Here is a 14,201-nt window from a genome sequence, read left to right on the forward strand (position 1 = left end):
AAATAGAAGATTATATATGGTAGACTATTTACAGCTTTGAACATTGATACAAAATTAGTCTTCATTAAATGGTTTTATAACGTTTACCAAATCTCTATGCTACCTAGTGCAAAATCCAGGTAAACACAAGAGTATTGAGGTTATATTATACACCAGTCATGTTATGGAATGGGTAGCAACTATGACAGTACTTCAATACTCTTTAAACTTCTCAGTATAATCATCATCATCATCATCATCATCATCATCGTCATCGTCATCGTCTCACACATATGAAGCACCAGGATATTGAATAGGATGCTTTAACAGTCATTCAAAGAAAAGAATCTGAGAAGATACATACATACATACACACACACACATATAATAGAAATAAATAATTAATTATAATCATGAATTGGATGGCTGATATTTCACACTCAGGTAAAACCAATGGAACATCATCTCCAAAGGAAGAAGATTTGCATATCTCACCACCCACATTCTATCTAAAATAAGTAGATGGTTTTTATTAGCTAAAACAAAAGTTTCTAAATTCATGCAAATAGCATTTTTAAACTTAATGTCATCATATTCATAAGGTTTTAGATTCTCAAGGGACCTTAAGAATTCTCTTGTACAACTACTTCATTTTACATCTGAATTAAACTTCACTGAAGTGAAGAAACTGAGGCCTAGAAGAAAAAGTGATTTCCTTAAAGTCCCAATACTGGCTGGTGAGAAATACAGAATTAGGTCCTACTCCCTCATTTTGCTTATAATGCTCCTTTCCTGATACTACAAGGTAGGGAAGGAAACACGAGGTTAAAAATGAAATTTAGTGTAATATGTTCATGTAGCTATACTTTTACTCTCTGTACAATCACTACAATAGCAAAGAAAAAAATGCATTATTATGCATCAATAAATAACATGTTTCCATTCTCATCTTTCGAGTGCTGTCTTCACATGTATATGACAGGAACTAAAAAAGCCTCCACGTATTTTAGAGCACATTGTTAAAACAGCCCCCCAATTTGCCTTGTTTTTTCTAAATAACTAAATAGGTATTTAAAAAAGTCACAAGTAAAATATTTTACATTGGAGTAAAGATGGTGGAGTAGAAACAGGATTTCTATGGGGCTCCTACTCCCACCTTCTCCAATTTGTGCAAAAAATGACTCTAAACAAATATTGGAACCCACAGAATGACACAGAGAATCTAACCTCCTGCTGAAGACAGTCAGTAGGCTGGCAGGAAGCACCCGGTTCATCATACTGGGAGGCCAGCCCAACCCCGTGCAAGCCCAAGGTTTTACCCTCAGGGCAGCCACAATGAGCTGCTGGCTGGAGGGACTTCAGATCACCAGCAGCTGTGGAACTTTGCAGAATTATCAACCCATAGATGCTAAGTACAAAGTGAGACAAAGTCAGTGCAGTGTGGACTTTGGGACCTGTGAGTTTAGGAGTGCTGTCCAGCCTTTGACCCAAATCGAGAAGCAGCTGAGGCGTGGCTAACATGCAGTCACTGCCACATGGATGCTTCAGAGCTCCTGGACTGCAGATTGTAGGGGGACCAAGCTACCAGTCTGAGGGGTAATTGCTCTTGCGTTAACCTGCTTGTATCTGGATCACTGTCTGGGGTGCAGGACTAGTGTGCCAGAGTGTGTGGAGGCTTCTAAGAGGGCAGCCAACTAACAGCTCCGGAAGCTAAGAAAATACCAGCGATTGGGACAAAGCTCCACCCTCTGATAGCAGAGTTCTACTATCTGAAAGATATCTACTGACTGAAGAAAATAACACCTTAAAAAATAGACTAATTCAAATGGCAAAAGAGGATCAAAAAGCCAATGAGGAGAAGAATGCCTTAAAAGTCCGAATTTGCCAGATGGAAAAAGAATTTCAAAAGCTCACTGAGGAGAATCATTCCTTCACAATTAGGTTGGAGCAAATGGAAGTGATTATATGCAAAATCAAGATACTATTAAACAGATCCACACAAATGAAAAAAAGAAGGTAATGTGAAATATCTCATTGGGAAAACCACTGACCTGGAAAATAGGTACAGGAGAGATAATTTAAAAATTATTGGACTATCTGAAAACCATGATCACAAAAAGAACCTAGAAATCATCCTTCAAGAAATCATAAAGGAAAATTGCAGTGATGTTTTAGAACCAGAGGGCAAAATAGAGGTAGAAGGAATCCACTTATCACCTCCTATAAAAGATCCTAAAAAGAGAACTTCTAGAAATATTATAGCCAGGTTCCAGAGTTCCCATATCAAGGAGAAAATATTATAAGCAACCAGGAAGAAATAATTCTAATATTGTGGAAACACAATCAGGATAACACAGAATCTGGAAGCTTCTACGTTGAGAGATCAAAGGGCTTGAAATATGATATTTCAGAGGTCAAAGGAGCTGGGATTAATACCAAGAATCACCTACCCAGCAAAACTTGAGTATCATGTTTCAGGGCAAAATATGGTCATTCAGTAGAATGGAGGACTTTCAAGCATTCTTGATGAAAAAACCAGAGTTGAATAGAAAATTTAACATTCAGATACAAGAAGCAAGAGAAGCATGAGAAGGTAAACAGGGAAAAGAAATCATCATGAACTTATCAAATTTGTACTACTTACATTCCTACATGGAAAAATGATAATTGTAACTTATTAAACTTTCCTCAGTATGAGAATAATTTAAAGGGAATAGAAATGTGTGTATACGTATGTATGTATACATATATACATGTCTATACATATGTATACATATATGTCTCTACATGTGTATACATACATTTATATGTATGTATAGAAGCGTATATAAGCTTATGAATACATAGGTAAGTATGTGTATATACATGTACAAGTATAAATAGGCAGAGGGCACAGGATTAGTTGAAGCAGAAGGGATGATACTTAAAAGGTGAAATTAAGAGTTGAGAGAGGAATATAATAAGAGGAGATGGGGAGAGATAGAATAGCGTAAATTATCCCATATAGAAGAGGCAAGGGAAAACTGTTTCAATGGAGGGGAAGAACAGGAAGGCAAAAGGAAATGAGTCAAACTTATTCTCAATGAATTTGGCTTAGGGAAGTAATGACATGCACATTAAATTGGGTATCTCACCCTATAGGAGAGGAGGCTGGAAGGGGATGAGAGGGGACATGATGGAAGGGAGGGCAGGCTGGAGAAGAGGGAATTTGGAAGCACCCACTTTTGAAAAGGGACAGGAACAAAGTAGAGAATAGAAAAAGTGGGGATGGGATAGGATGGAGAGAAATATAGTCAATCTTTCACAGTATATCCACTATTAAATGTTTTGCATAGCTACACACGTACAACCTCTATTGAATTGCTTATCTTCCCAGTAAGTGTGGGTGACAAGGGAGGAAGTGAAGGAATCTGGAATTCAAAGTTTTAAAATCAAATGTTAGATAGATAGATAGATAGATAGATAGATAGATAGATAGATAGATAGATAGATAGATAGAGATATATATGTGAATGGGAAATAAGATATACTGGCACTGGGGCGTAGAGATCCACCATGCCCTCCTGGAAAGTCAGAGGGGGAATGGGGGAAGATATGGGAAAGAGCAGATTGGAGGAGGAGATATTCAGTGGGTAGTTTTGGGGTGGTGGGTAGGGGAAAATGGGGAGAAAATTTTTAACTCAAAATCTTGTGGAAATGAATTATGGAAACTTAAAAATATGTTTTTAATTGTTTTCAGGAATTGATTTTCCCCAGTTTGTACCCTCAAATTGGTAAATGACTGTTATACATTCCTGGAATTTTGTGGATGAATGTAGAACTGATGTATTTCTATTTATATAAACATTTCTTTAATTTAGGCCCTCCTTACCTCACAACCAGATGAGTGTAACAGATCTTGACCTTTTCCCCATTCTAATATATCTTTTATAATGTTATCTAAGTGATTTTCTTGAGGTATAGGTAAGACTATGCCACCCTCTTACCAATAAAATTCAGTGGTTATCTGTCACCTCAAGGATCAAATATAAATCCTATTTGGCATTGAAAGATCTTTATAATATGGCCCCTTCCTTCCTTTCCAGTCTTCTTATAGTTTATTCTTCATCATTATATTTAATACTCAGCTGTACTCACTGATTTGTTCATACTTGCCTATAATGCTCTAGACCCTGACTTGTCCTTTTGTACTAGCTCTCTCCCATGCTGGAAATGTTCCTAACACCTTGCTTATTCTGCCAATTATGATCCCTGGCTTCCCTTAAGAGTTAACTTAAAAGCTACTTTCTTCAGGTAGTTCTTTCAAATCATACCAGCTTCCCCTTTGGGGTTATCTTCCATCTTCACTATTTGCATCTTGGATGTACTTGTTTACATACATATTATGTCTCCAATTAGACTGTAAATTCCTTGAGGATATGGACTTTTTGCCATTCTCTGTAGCAATAGAATTTTTTGCAGTGTCTAGCATATAATATTAAGTGTTAAATGAATCCTTGTTGATTGATTGATTGCAAATCTGACTTTTCTCTTGGTATGCTATAAGATAAACTATTAATCTTTAGACTTGAAAACATAGGATTTATTTAGTATAAACACTTCATTTAATACATGAAAAAAATGAGGGTCAGAGAAGTCAGTGACTTACCCATTTTCATATAAGTTAGTATGAAAGTTAAGATTAGATTCCTGTTCTTTTTCATAACAATTCCAAGCTCTATCAGCCACAACACACAATCTTTTATGATGAAAATCCTCTTAAAGAACCAACAAAAAGTGGGGACTAGGTGACACATTGAATAGAGCACTGGCCCTGGAGTCAGGAGGACCTGAGTTCAAATATGACTTCAGACAGTAAACACAAAACTAGCCATGTGACCTTAGGCAAGTCACTTAACCCCAATTGCCCCTCCAAAAAGCAAAAACAAAACAAAACAAAACAATGAAAAGGGCAGAGGCAAGAAGACAGAATAAAAGCAGGAACTTGCTTGAGATTTTCTCCAAATGCCTATAAAAATGACTCTAAACATATTCTTGCACTACAGAACCCACAAAATGACAAAGTGAAACATATCTCCAGCATAAGACAGCCTGGAAAGCTGACATGAAGGGTCTATCCCACCAATCTGGGAGAAGAATACAGCCCAGTATGAGCCATGCTTACATGCACAAAACCAGAGCAGGTTTCAGGGTATTGAATCACTGGCAGCTGTGGCAGTTTATAGACTTTTCAACCCACAAATGCCAAATACAGCACAGAAGGTAAGTAGGAAAACTCTGTGGGACCTAGATGAAAAAGGAGCATGATGTGGCTGGGGTCCCACCACAGCCCAGGGTGGTGGAGGTGGCAGTGGTAGCAGTAGCAGCGGCAGTCACTGCTTCCATATCTCTGAGACCACAGACATTGGGGGATCCCATGGATGATACAAAACCCCTGAAGTCTGGAATAGTACAAGCACTTCCATCCCTAACCCCACCCCGACCCCACTGGAAGCAACATCTTACCTTGACAAAGAGTTAGAAAGTCATGTATTTGGCTGAAACGATTTGCAAACATTGTAAAAAACCTCAGACTATAGAATCTTACTTTGGTGACAAAGAAGATCAAAACATACAAACAGAAGAAGACAACAAACTCAAAGGACTATATCCAAAGCCTCAAAGAAAAATTTGAATTGGTTATAGGCCATGGAAGAACCAAAAAAAAAAAGAAAAAAAGGTTTTGAAAGTCAAGTAAGAGGAGTAGAAGAAAAATGAGAATGATACCAGAAAATCATGAAAAACAAGTATACAGCTTGCCAAAGGAGACCCTAAAAATACTGAAGAAAATAATTCTTTTTTTTTTTGAGGGTCATATGTTGGCATTTATTATTTAAGCTGAAGAACAGGTTGTGAGGGGGGTGGGGCAAGGGAGGAGACAGGGAGCCTAGAGCCTCTCATCTGTGTCTGCTCCAGATGGGGTTGATCCTGATTTCTGAGCCTTGCTCCAGGGCACACAAGGAAGCACATGCTAAGATGAGGTTCCAGGGGGACAGGATCAGGAAAACAGCGGGGGTGGCCAGAGCTACACATCCAGCCAGAGGCGGGGCTGGGATTCTCCTTGGGTCAGCAGCACCGCTCCCTTTTGGGAATTGAAGCCTATCAATAAAGTCCCATCCCACATATTCTTATAAAACATTCTTGTAGTTTAAGTCTTTGTGCTAAAGAATTCTTTCATCGTCTTTCCAGCTTCTTGAACTTTGCTTCTAGTTTCTTTGAATCTGCATTGAACTTGTAAGCTGCCTGCTCAAGAGCGGCTATCTGCTCCTCAATTAAAGTGATCTGATCCATATAAGGCTGAATGGCGGCATATTTCTGGTTCAAGTCCTTTAGGTTTCTACTTATGTTTACTGCAATATCTTTCATTTCTAGATACTTTAAGCTAGTCAGTTTGTTCATATATTCTAGAAGTTTGTAATCTTCACTGGTGGCTGTGAGCTTACCTGTCAGGTGCGTGGCCATTTTGGAGAACATGTCCTGGCACAGCTCTGTGATATCTGCCTCAGCGGGCTCCATGGCCTCCTCGGTAGTCTCCACCACAGCATCGTCTAGGCCAGGGAAGGGAGAAAGGAGAAAGGATGGGGAGGGAGAACAGGAGGGGGAGGGTGAGAGGGAAGAGAAAGGGGACAAGGAAGGGGGAAAAGGGGAATGGTGAGCAGTGGGAGAGGGAGAAAAGGGGAGGGGGCAGTGGATCGCTGTCCAGGCTGGGCCCCCTGAAGAAAATAATTCTTAAAAAATACACTAACCCAAACGACTATAATGCCAAGCAAAGGCAACTTCCCAAGGTTCAAAATACCAGCATAGGTGCTCTCCATTTTATTGAGTGACAAATTAAGAACAGAGAGAATGAAAATATAGCATAATTCAAAATACAGCATTTACCAAGTGTGATTCAATAATCTTCAAGTACTACCCCACCCCTGGACATTACATTCATTTAATCAATCACAAAGTCCCTCTTCTAAATACTACTCCACCCCTAGGCTGTACATTCATTTAGTCCATCACAAAGCCCCTCTTCTCAAATGGAGATTAGTTTCCAATCATAAGTAAAGTACATTCATTTGTTCACTCACAGAACACAAAAAGATCAAAAGTTCCCCACCCTTGGATCACAATTGAATCTACCCCAGAGTTACAACAAGCTTAAGCACAGCATTTAATACCCAAAGAGAGGTCTTTTCTTCATCTTGACAGGAGGCAAGGTCTAGCAATCTTTGTTCCTGGGGAGACAAAGCTTAGCAAGGCCACACAATACATTGCCAGTGTCTTCATTAATTCATTCTCTGTCTGCAGAACAGTCCTAGGACTCCTGAAAACATTAGCAAAACCCCCTTCCAGGATTTCTGTAAACATACAACAAGAAAATCCTTCTTCAGGGCTTCTGAGCCAACAGCAAGGTTCCAAAAATTCTGCAACAACAGGACTGTCCTTCACCAGTGGACAGAATTCACTCTCTGTCTGCAGAACAGTCTCAGGAGCTCTGAACCAACAGCAAGGTTGCAAAACCTCTGCAACAACAGGACTGTCTTTCACCAGTGGACAAATCTGGCAAAACAACATCAAAACAGACAGACAAAGTACCAGCATAAGAGCCATTTCTCCTCAGTCCTTGGCAGCTCTGGGTAGCAGCTCTCAAAAGTCCTGGGCAATTCAAAGTGGCCCTCAGCAATCCTCTCAGTCTCTCTCTGCCTCCAAGGTGCTGCTTCCAAAAAGTTCTTCTGCCTCTCTCTTTTCTTGTGTCTCTCTAAATTTACATCACCAGCTCCTCCCAGTTCAGCCCTCTCTTTTCACATCAACAAGTCCATCCCTCAAGTGGGATTCACAGGCTCTGGGTTTTAACACAATCAAACCAAAAACCAAGGCAATACAGGGGGATATTTGAATTCCATTACTATTACAATGACAAAAGAGGTCCAGAAGTCCAAAGAGAGAAGAATGCCTTAAAAAGCAGAATGGGTCAAAAGGAAAAGGAGATGCAAAAACTCATCAAAGAAAATAATTACTTCAAAATTAAGATGGAGCAAATGGAAACTAATGACTTTATGAGAAATCAAGAAATTCTAAAACAGGACCAAAAGAATGAAAAGAGAGAAGACAATGTGAAATATCTCATTAGAAAAACCACTGACATGGAAAGTAGATCCAGGGGAGACAATTTAAAAATTATTGGACTACCTGAAAGCCATGATCAAAAAAAGAGCCTAGAAATCATCTTTCAAGAAATTATGAAGGAAACCTGCCCTGATATTCTAGAACCAGAGGGGAAAATAGAAATTGAAAGAATCCACTGATCACCTCCTAAAAGAGATCCTGAAAGTAAAACTCCTAGGAATATTTTAGTGAAATTCCAGAATTCCCAGTTCAAGGAGAAAATATTATAAGCAGCCAAAAAAAAAACCCCAAATCTAGTACTGTGGAAATACAGTTAGTATAACACATTATCTAGCAATTTACATTAAGTAATCAAAGGACTTGGAATATGATATTCCAGAGGTCAAAGGAACTAGGATTCAAACCAAGCATCACCTACCCAGCAAAACTGAGTATAATCCTTTGGGAGAAAAATGGAAATTCAGTGAAATAGAGGACTTTCAAGCATTCTTGCTCAAAAGACTAGAGCAGAGCCAGAGCTGCAGTTCCCGGTGAGAGGTGCTTTGCTGTGAGACATCCCCACACAGAGTTGATCCGCAGTGGTAATGCCAGACTCCCAAGTATTCTTCAGGGATGAGTCATGTGGTGGTGGAGAATTCACTCAGGCTGGATCAGCAGTTTGATGGCCTAGACCTGAATTCTGCAGATAATCAGAGTGGAGAAGGTACAGTGAGTAAAGGACGTTATATTCCTCCCCATTTAAGGAACAGAGAAGCTTCTAAGGGATTCTACGATAAAGATAGTTCAGGGTGGAATTCTGGTAAATATAAGGATGCATATAGCAGTTTTGGCTCTTGTAGCGATACAAGAGGGAAGTCCTGTTTCTTCAGTGATTCTGGAAGTGGATTAAGAGGAAAATTTGATGATCGTTGAAGAAGTGACTATGATGGCATTGGTAGTCGTGGTGACAGAAGTGGCTTTGGCAAATTTGATTGGAGCAGAAATAGTCGATGGTCTGATAAATGAGATGAGGATGTCTGGTCAAAACCACTTCCACCAAGTGATTGCTTGGAGCAGGAACTGTTCTCTGGAGGAAACACTGGAATTAACTTTGAGAAATATGATGACATTCCTGTTGAGGCAACAGGCGACAACTGTCCCCCACACATTGAAAGTTTTAGCAATATTGAGATGGGAGAAATTATCATGGGGAATATTGAACTTACTTGTTACACTCATCCTACTCCAGTGCAGAAACATGCTATTCCTATTATCAAAGAAAAGAGAGACTTGATGGCTTGCACCCAAACAGGATCTAGAAAAACTGCCACATTTCTTTTACCAGTTCTGAATCAGATTTATACTGATGGAAAATGGAAGGTATGGGCGTCGTAAACAATTCCCAATTTCCCTGGTTTTAGCAGCAACAAGAGAACTGCCAGTACAGATCTATGAAGAAGCCAGAAAGTTTTCATATTGATCCAGAGTTTGTCCATGTGTAGTCTATTGTGGTGCTGATATTGGTCAGCAGATTTGAGATTTAGAACGTGGATGCCACTTACTTGTGCCAACTCCAGGACGTCTGGTAGATATGATGTGATGGAAAGAGGAAAGATTGGCTTAGATTTTTGCAAGTATCTAGTGTTGGATGAAGCTGATCGAATGCTTGATATGGGGTTTGAACCTCAGATTCTTCGTATAGTTGAGCAAGATACTATGCGACAAAAGGGAGCTTGCCACACTATGATGTTTAGTGCTACTTTCCCCAAGGAAATACAAATGCTCGCTTGTGACTTCTTGGATGAATATATCTTTCTGGCTGTAGGCAGAGTTGGCTCTACTTCTGAGAACATCACACAGAAAGTAGTGTGGGTGGAAGAATCAGACAAACGGTCATTTCTGCTTGACCTCCTAAATGCCACAGGCAAAGATTCACTGACCTTAGTGTTTGTGGAGACCAAAAGGGGGCAGATTCCTTAGAAGATTTCTTATACCATGAAGGATATTCCTGTACCAGTATCCAAGGAGAATGATCTCAGAGAGATCGAGAAGAAGCACTTCACCAGTTCCACTCAGGAAAAAGCCCAACTTTAGTAGCTACAGCACTAGCAGCAAGAAGACTGGATATTTCCAATGTGAAACATGTCATAAACTTTGATATGCCGAGTGATATTGAAGAGTATGTACATCGAATTGGTTGTGCAGGTCGTGTTGGGAATCTTGGTCTTGCCACGTCATTCTTCCATGAGAGGAACATCAACATTACCAAGGATATGCTGGATCTTCTTGTTGAAGCTAAACAAGAAGTGCCCTCGTGGCTAGAAAGTATGGTTTATGATCATCACTATAAGGGTAGCAGTCGTGGACGTTCTAAGAGTAGCAGATTCAGTGGAGGTTTTGGTGCCAGAGACTATCGACAAAGTACTGGTGCCAGCAGTTCTAGCTTTAGTAGTAGTCGAGCAAGCAGCAGCCGCAGTGGTGGAGGAGGTGGCGGTCATGGCAGCAGCTGAGGATTTGTTGGAGGTGGCTATGGAGGCTTCTACAACAGTGATGGATATGGAGGAAATTATAACTCCCAGAGAGTTGACTGGTGGGGTAATTGAATCTGTTCACAGCAGGTCACCCTACCAAACAAGCTAATATGGAAACCACATGTAACTTAGGTATACTATACCTTGTGTAGCTTCAAGAACTCGCAGTACATTACCAGCTGTGATTATCCACTGATTTTTTTTAAGGGAGCTCAAGGTCACAAGAAGAAATGAAAGGAACAATCAGCAGCCTTATTCAGAAGGTGGTTTGAAGACTTCATTGCTGTAGTTTGGATTAACTCCCCTCCCACCCCCCCATACCCCAAACTGCATTTATAATTTTGTGACTGAGGATCATTTGTTTGTTAATGTACTGTGCCTTTAACTTTAGACAACTTTTATTTTGAGGTCCTGTTGGCTCAGTAATGCTAAGGATATCAATTGTTTTGACAAAATTAATTTACTGAACTTGGGCTAAAATCAAACCTTGGCACACAATAGTGATATACCTTAAACAGGAATCATCGATGCATCCATAAATATTACAAGGAAAAACTTATGCGGTAGCCTGCATTAGGGCTTTTGATACTTACAGATTTGGAAAAACAAAACCAAAAACCAAAAACAAACATCTTGAAGCATATCAATGGAATTAGTTTCTAATGTGGCAAACTGCACTAAGGTAAAGTTCTGATTTGCTCACTCTATCCTGGATAGGTATTTAGAACCTGATAGCCTTTAATAAGCCATTCCAGTCATGTTGAGGTGATATATGAATACATGCATACATTCAAAGCACTGTTTTCAAAGGTAATGCGAGCAAATACAGCAATTTCTTTTTCAATGTTTAGGCAGATCATTAATGTGAGTTAGCCAAATGTGGGCAGAATATCACAGGGAAAGTTTAAAGGTCTGATACCTTGAAATAGTTTTTAGGAGAATTCATCTATTTAGACTTTTTAAATGCCTGCCATAAATGAAAATTGAAATGGTAGAATGGCTGACCACAGCAGTGACTGGTCCTCTTTAAGGGCCTGACTGATTTTGGTCTAATAATGCATGCTAGTGTTGATGTTTTTTGGTCAAGAGGGTATGAACAGGAAGAATTATGCAGCAGGCTTTATTTTAATGTAGATTCACATTACTCTGTTCAAGCTTCATTGAGATGTTAAACTGGCTTACTGTAGACTTTGTAAAAATGGCTCCAGAAGAGTAACAAGCTGAAATCTTTGAGATCACAGAGGTTGGAAATATGTACATAACTGTACAAAGTGTCAATTCTGCTATTAGTGCAGTTTAGTCAGTTTAAGTTGCATAGGTTTCAACTGTATTTATAGTCTGTTTATGCTAAATCTGGCCAAAGATGAGTATTGTCCACCACTAAAAATGCCTCTGCCACTTGAAATTTCTGTGCTAATTTTGTGGCTAGAGTGCCGTCATCAAAATTCTCAATCATTTTTTCAGTGGCATAGGAAGACGGCAAAAATCTTCTAAAGTGCAATAGATTTTCAAGTGTATTGTGCCTTGTTTCAAAACTTTTATTAAGTAGGTGCACTTGATAGTATTGAGGTCATCTGTTATGGTGTTATTTCAATTAGTCTAGGTTTAGGCCCTTGTACATTTTGCCCATAACTTTTTACAAAATATTCCTTTATTGCACATTCAGAGAAATTTTATATATATATATAATCTTGTGTGCATGTCCTTAAATTTCCAATCTTATTTTGTCTCTTGGAGATTGTTGAACGCAGCTTGTCTAAGAAGGGGAAGGGACTAGATTCTAAGATTTGTTTGGGACCATCGGAATGATAGTTGGGAAGAAAACTATTTGCACACGACAGATTTCTAGATGTTTTTGTTGCTAGTTTTGTGTAATATTTATTGAACATTTTAACAAATATTTATTTTTGTAAGCCTAAAAGTGATTCTTTGAAAGTTTAAAGAAACTTGACCAAAAGACAGTACAAAAACACCGGCACTTGAATTTTGAATGTCACCGTATGCATGAAATTATATATTTTTAAGTCAAATTAAGCAGACCCAGCATTGGCAGTGTAGCCATAACTTTCTGATGTTAGTAAAACAAAATTGGCAACTTGAAATTAAAACATGCCAAGGTTTTGATACACTCGTCTTAAGATATTAATGAAACACTTTTTTTTTTTTTAAGCAATCAGGGTTAAGTAACTTGCTCAAGGTTACACGACCAGTTATTTCTGGGTGTGGTGCTAAGTATCTGAGCCCGGATTTGATCCCCAGGTCATCACGACACTGGAGCCGGTGCTCCTACTCGCTGTGCTACCTGGCCGCCCCAATGAAACACTTCTAAACACTGATGTGAAGTGTCCAGGTTCTCAGATGTTTGTTGCGTGAGTTTTGTTTAGTTGTGTGTGTGTGCGTGTGTGTTTTTCCTTCGTGAATGTCTGGCACATTGCAATCCTCAAACATGTGCTTATCTTTGTTGTATTGGCATAATCAGCGACTTGTACATTCAGCAGTATCATTTTAGCAAGTTTTATCAGCCAGCAATATTTTCAGTTCATAAATAAGGATTCAAAAATCATATGCAAGAATGGATTTAAACTTGCTGAATGTAAAGATTGGACTTCAAGTCACTGGAGGTTTAGTAATTGCTTATTGTATTAGTTTAGATGGCAGCACTGCATGTGCTGTGCATATTCTGATTTTATTAAAATAAAAAGTTGAACTGCAAAAAAAATAAAAGACTAGAGCAGAAAATTTGATGTCCAAATACAGGAATCAAGAGAACTATGAAAAGGTAAACAGGAAAGAGATATCATAAGGAACTTTTTCAAGTTGAACTGTCTACATTCTTACATGGAAAGATGATATTTGTAACTCATGAGACTTTTCTCAGTATTAGGGTTGTTACAAGGAAGAAAGAGAGAGAGAAAGAAAGAAAGAAAGAAAGAAAGAAAGAAAGAAAGAAAGAAAGAAAGAAAGAAAGAAAGAAAGAAAGAAAGAAAGAAAGAAAGAAAGAAAGAAAGAAAGAAAGAAAGAAAGAAAGAAAGAAAGAGAAAGAAAGGAAGGAAGGAAGGAAGGAAGGAAGGAAGGAAGGAAGGAAGGAAGGAAGGAAGGAAGGAAGGAAGGAAAGAAGGAAAAGATGACACAGATTGAGTTGAATATGAAGGGATGATATCTAAAAAATAAAATTAAGGGGTGAGAGACAAATATATTGATAGAAGGAGAAAGTGAGGGATAAATTATCTCTTACAAAAGAGGCAAGATAAAAGTTTCACAATGGAGGAGAAGGGGGGAAGATGAGAAGGAATGAGTGAATCTTACTCTCATTAGATTTGTTTTAAGGAGGGAATACCATCCATGCTCAATTGGGTACCTTATTCTATAGGAAAGTAAGGGGGGAGGGAAAGGGAGTGGGAGGGATGATAGAAGGGAGGGCAGATTAGAGGAGGAGGTAGTCAGAAGAAAGCACTTTTGAAAATGGACAGGATCAAAGGAAAAAAAATAGAATAAGTGGGTGGATAGGTGGAGGGAAACATAGTCGTTCACAACATGACCATTATGGAAGTGTTTTGC

General features: G+C 38.9%; 1 protein-coding gene and 1 pseudogene across 1 annotated transcript; one reads left to right on the forward strand and one right to left on the reverse strand.

Annotated features, from left to right (window-relative positions):
• Positions 1 to 6,192: 6,192 nt before the first annotated feature.
• On the reverse strand, positions 6,193 to 6,534 carry LOC138161119 (biogenesis of lysosome-related organelles complex 1 subunit 2-like). The gene has a single exon (XM_069087935.1). It carries the CDS (start codon positions 6,532 to 6,534, stop codon positions 6,193 to 6,195), a length of 342 nt encoding a protein of 113 aa, XP_068944036.1.
• Positions 6,535 to 8,665: 2,131 nt separating this feature from the next.
• Positions 8,666 to 12,803, forward strand: LOC138160799 (ATP-dependent RNA helicase DDX3X pseudogene; annotated as a pseudogene).
• Positions 12,804 to 14,201: the final 1,398 nt, after the last annotated feature.

This window comes from Petaurus breviceps, unplaced genomic scaffold, assembly GCF_028583685.1.
Source record: "Petaurus breviceps papuanus isolate PSGF00001 unplaced genomic scaffold, PetGlider_PUasm1.0 118, whole genome shotgun sequence".
Taxonomy (NCBI): Eukaryota; Metazoa; Chordata; class Mammalia; order Diprotodontia; family Petauridae; genus Petaurus; species Petaurus breviceps.

Bases quoted from the DNA above. Each gene is read 5' to 3' on its own strand.
- LOC138161119 (XM_069087935.1), bottom strand. From the start codon at position 6,534: ATGGAGCCCGCTGAGGCAGATATCACAGAGCTGTGCCAGGACATGTTC.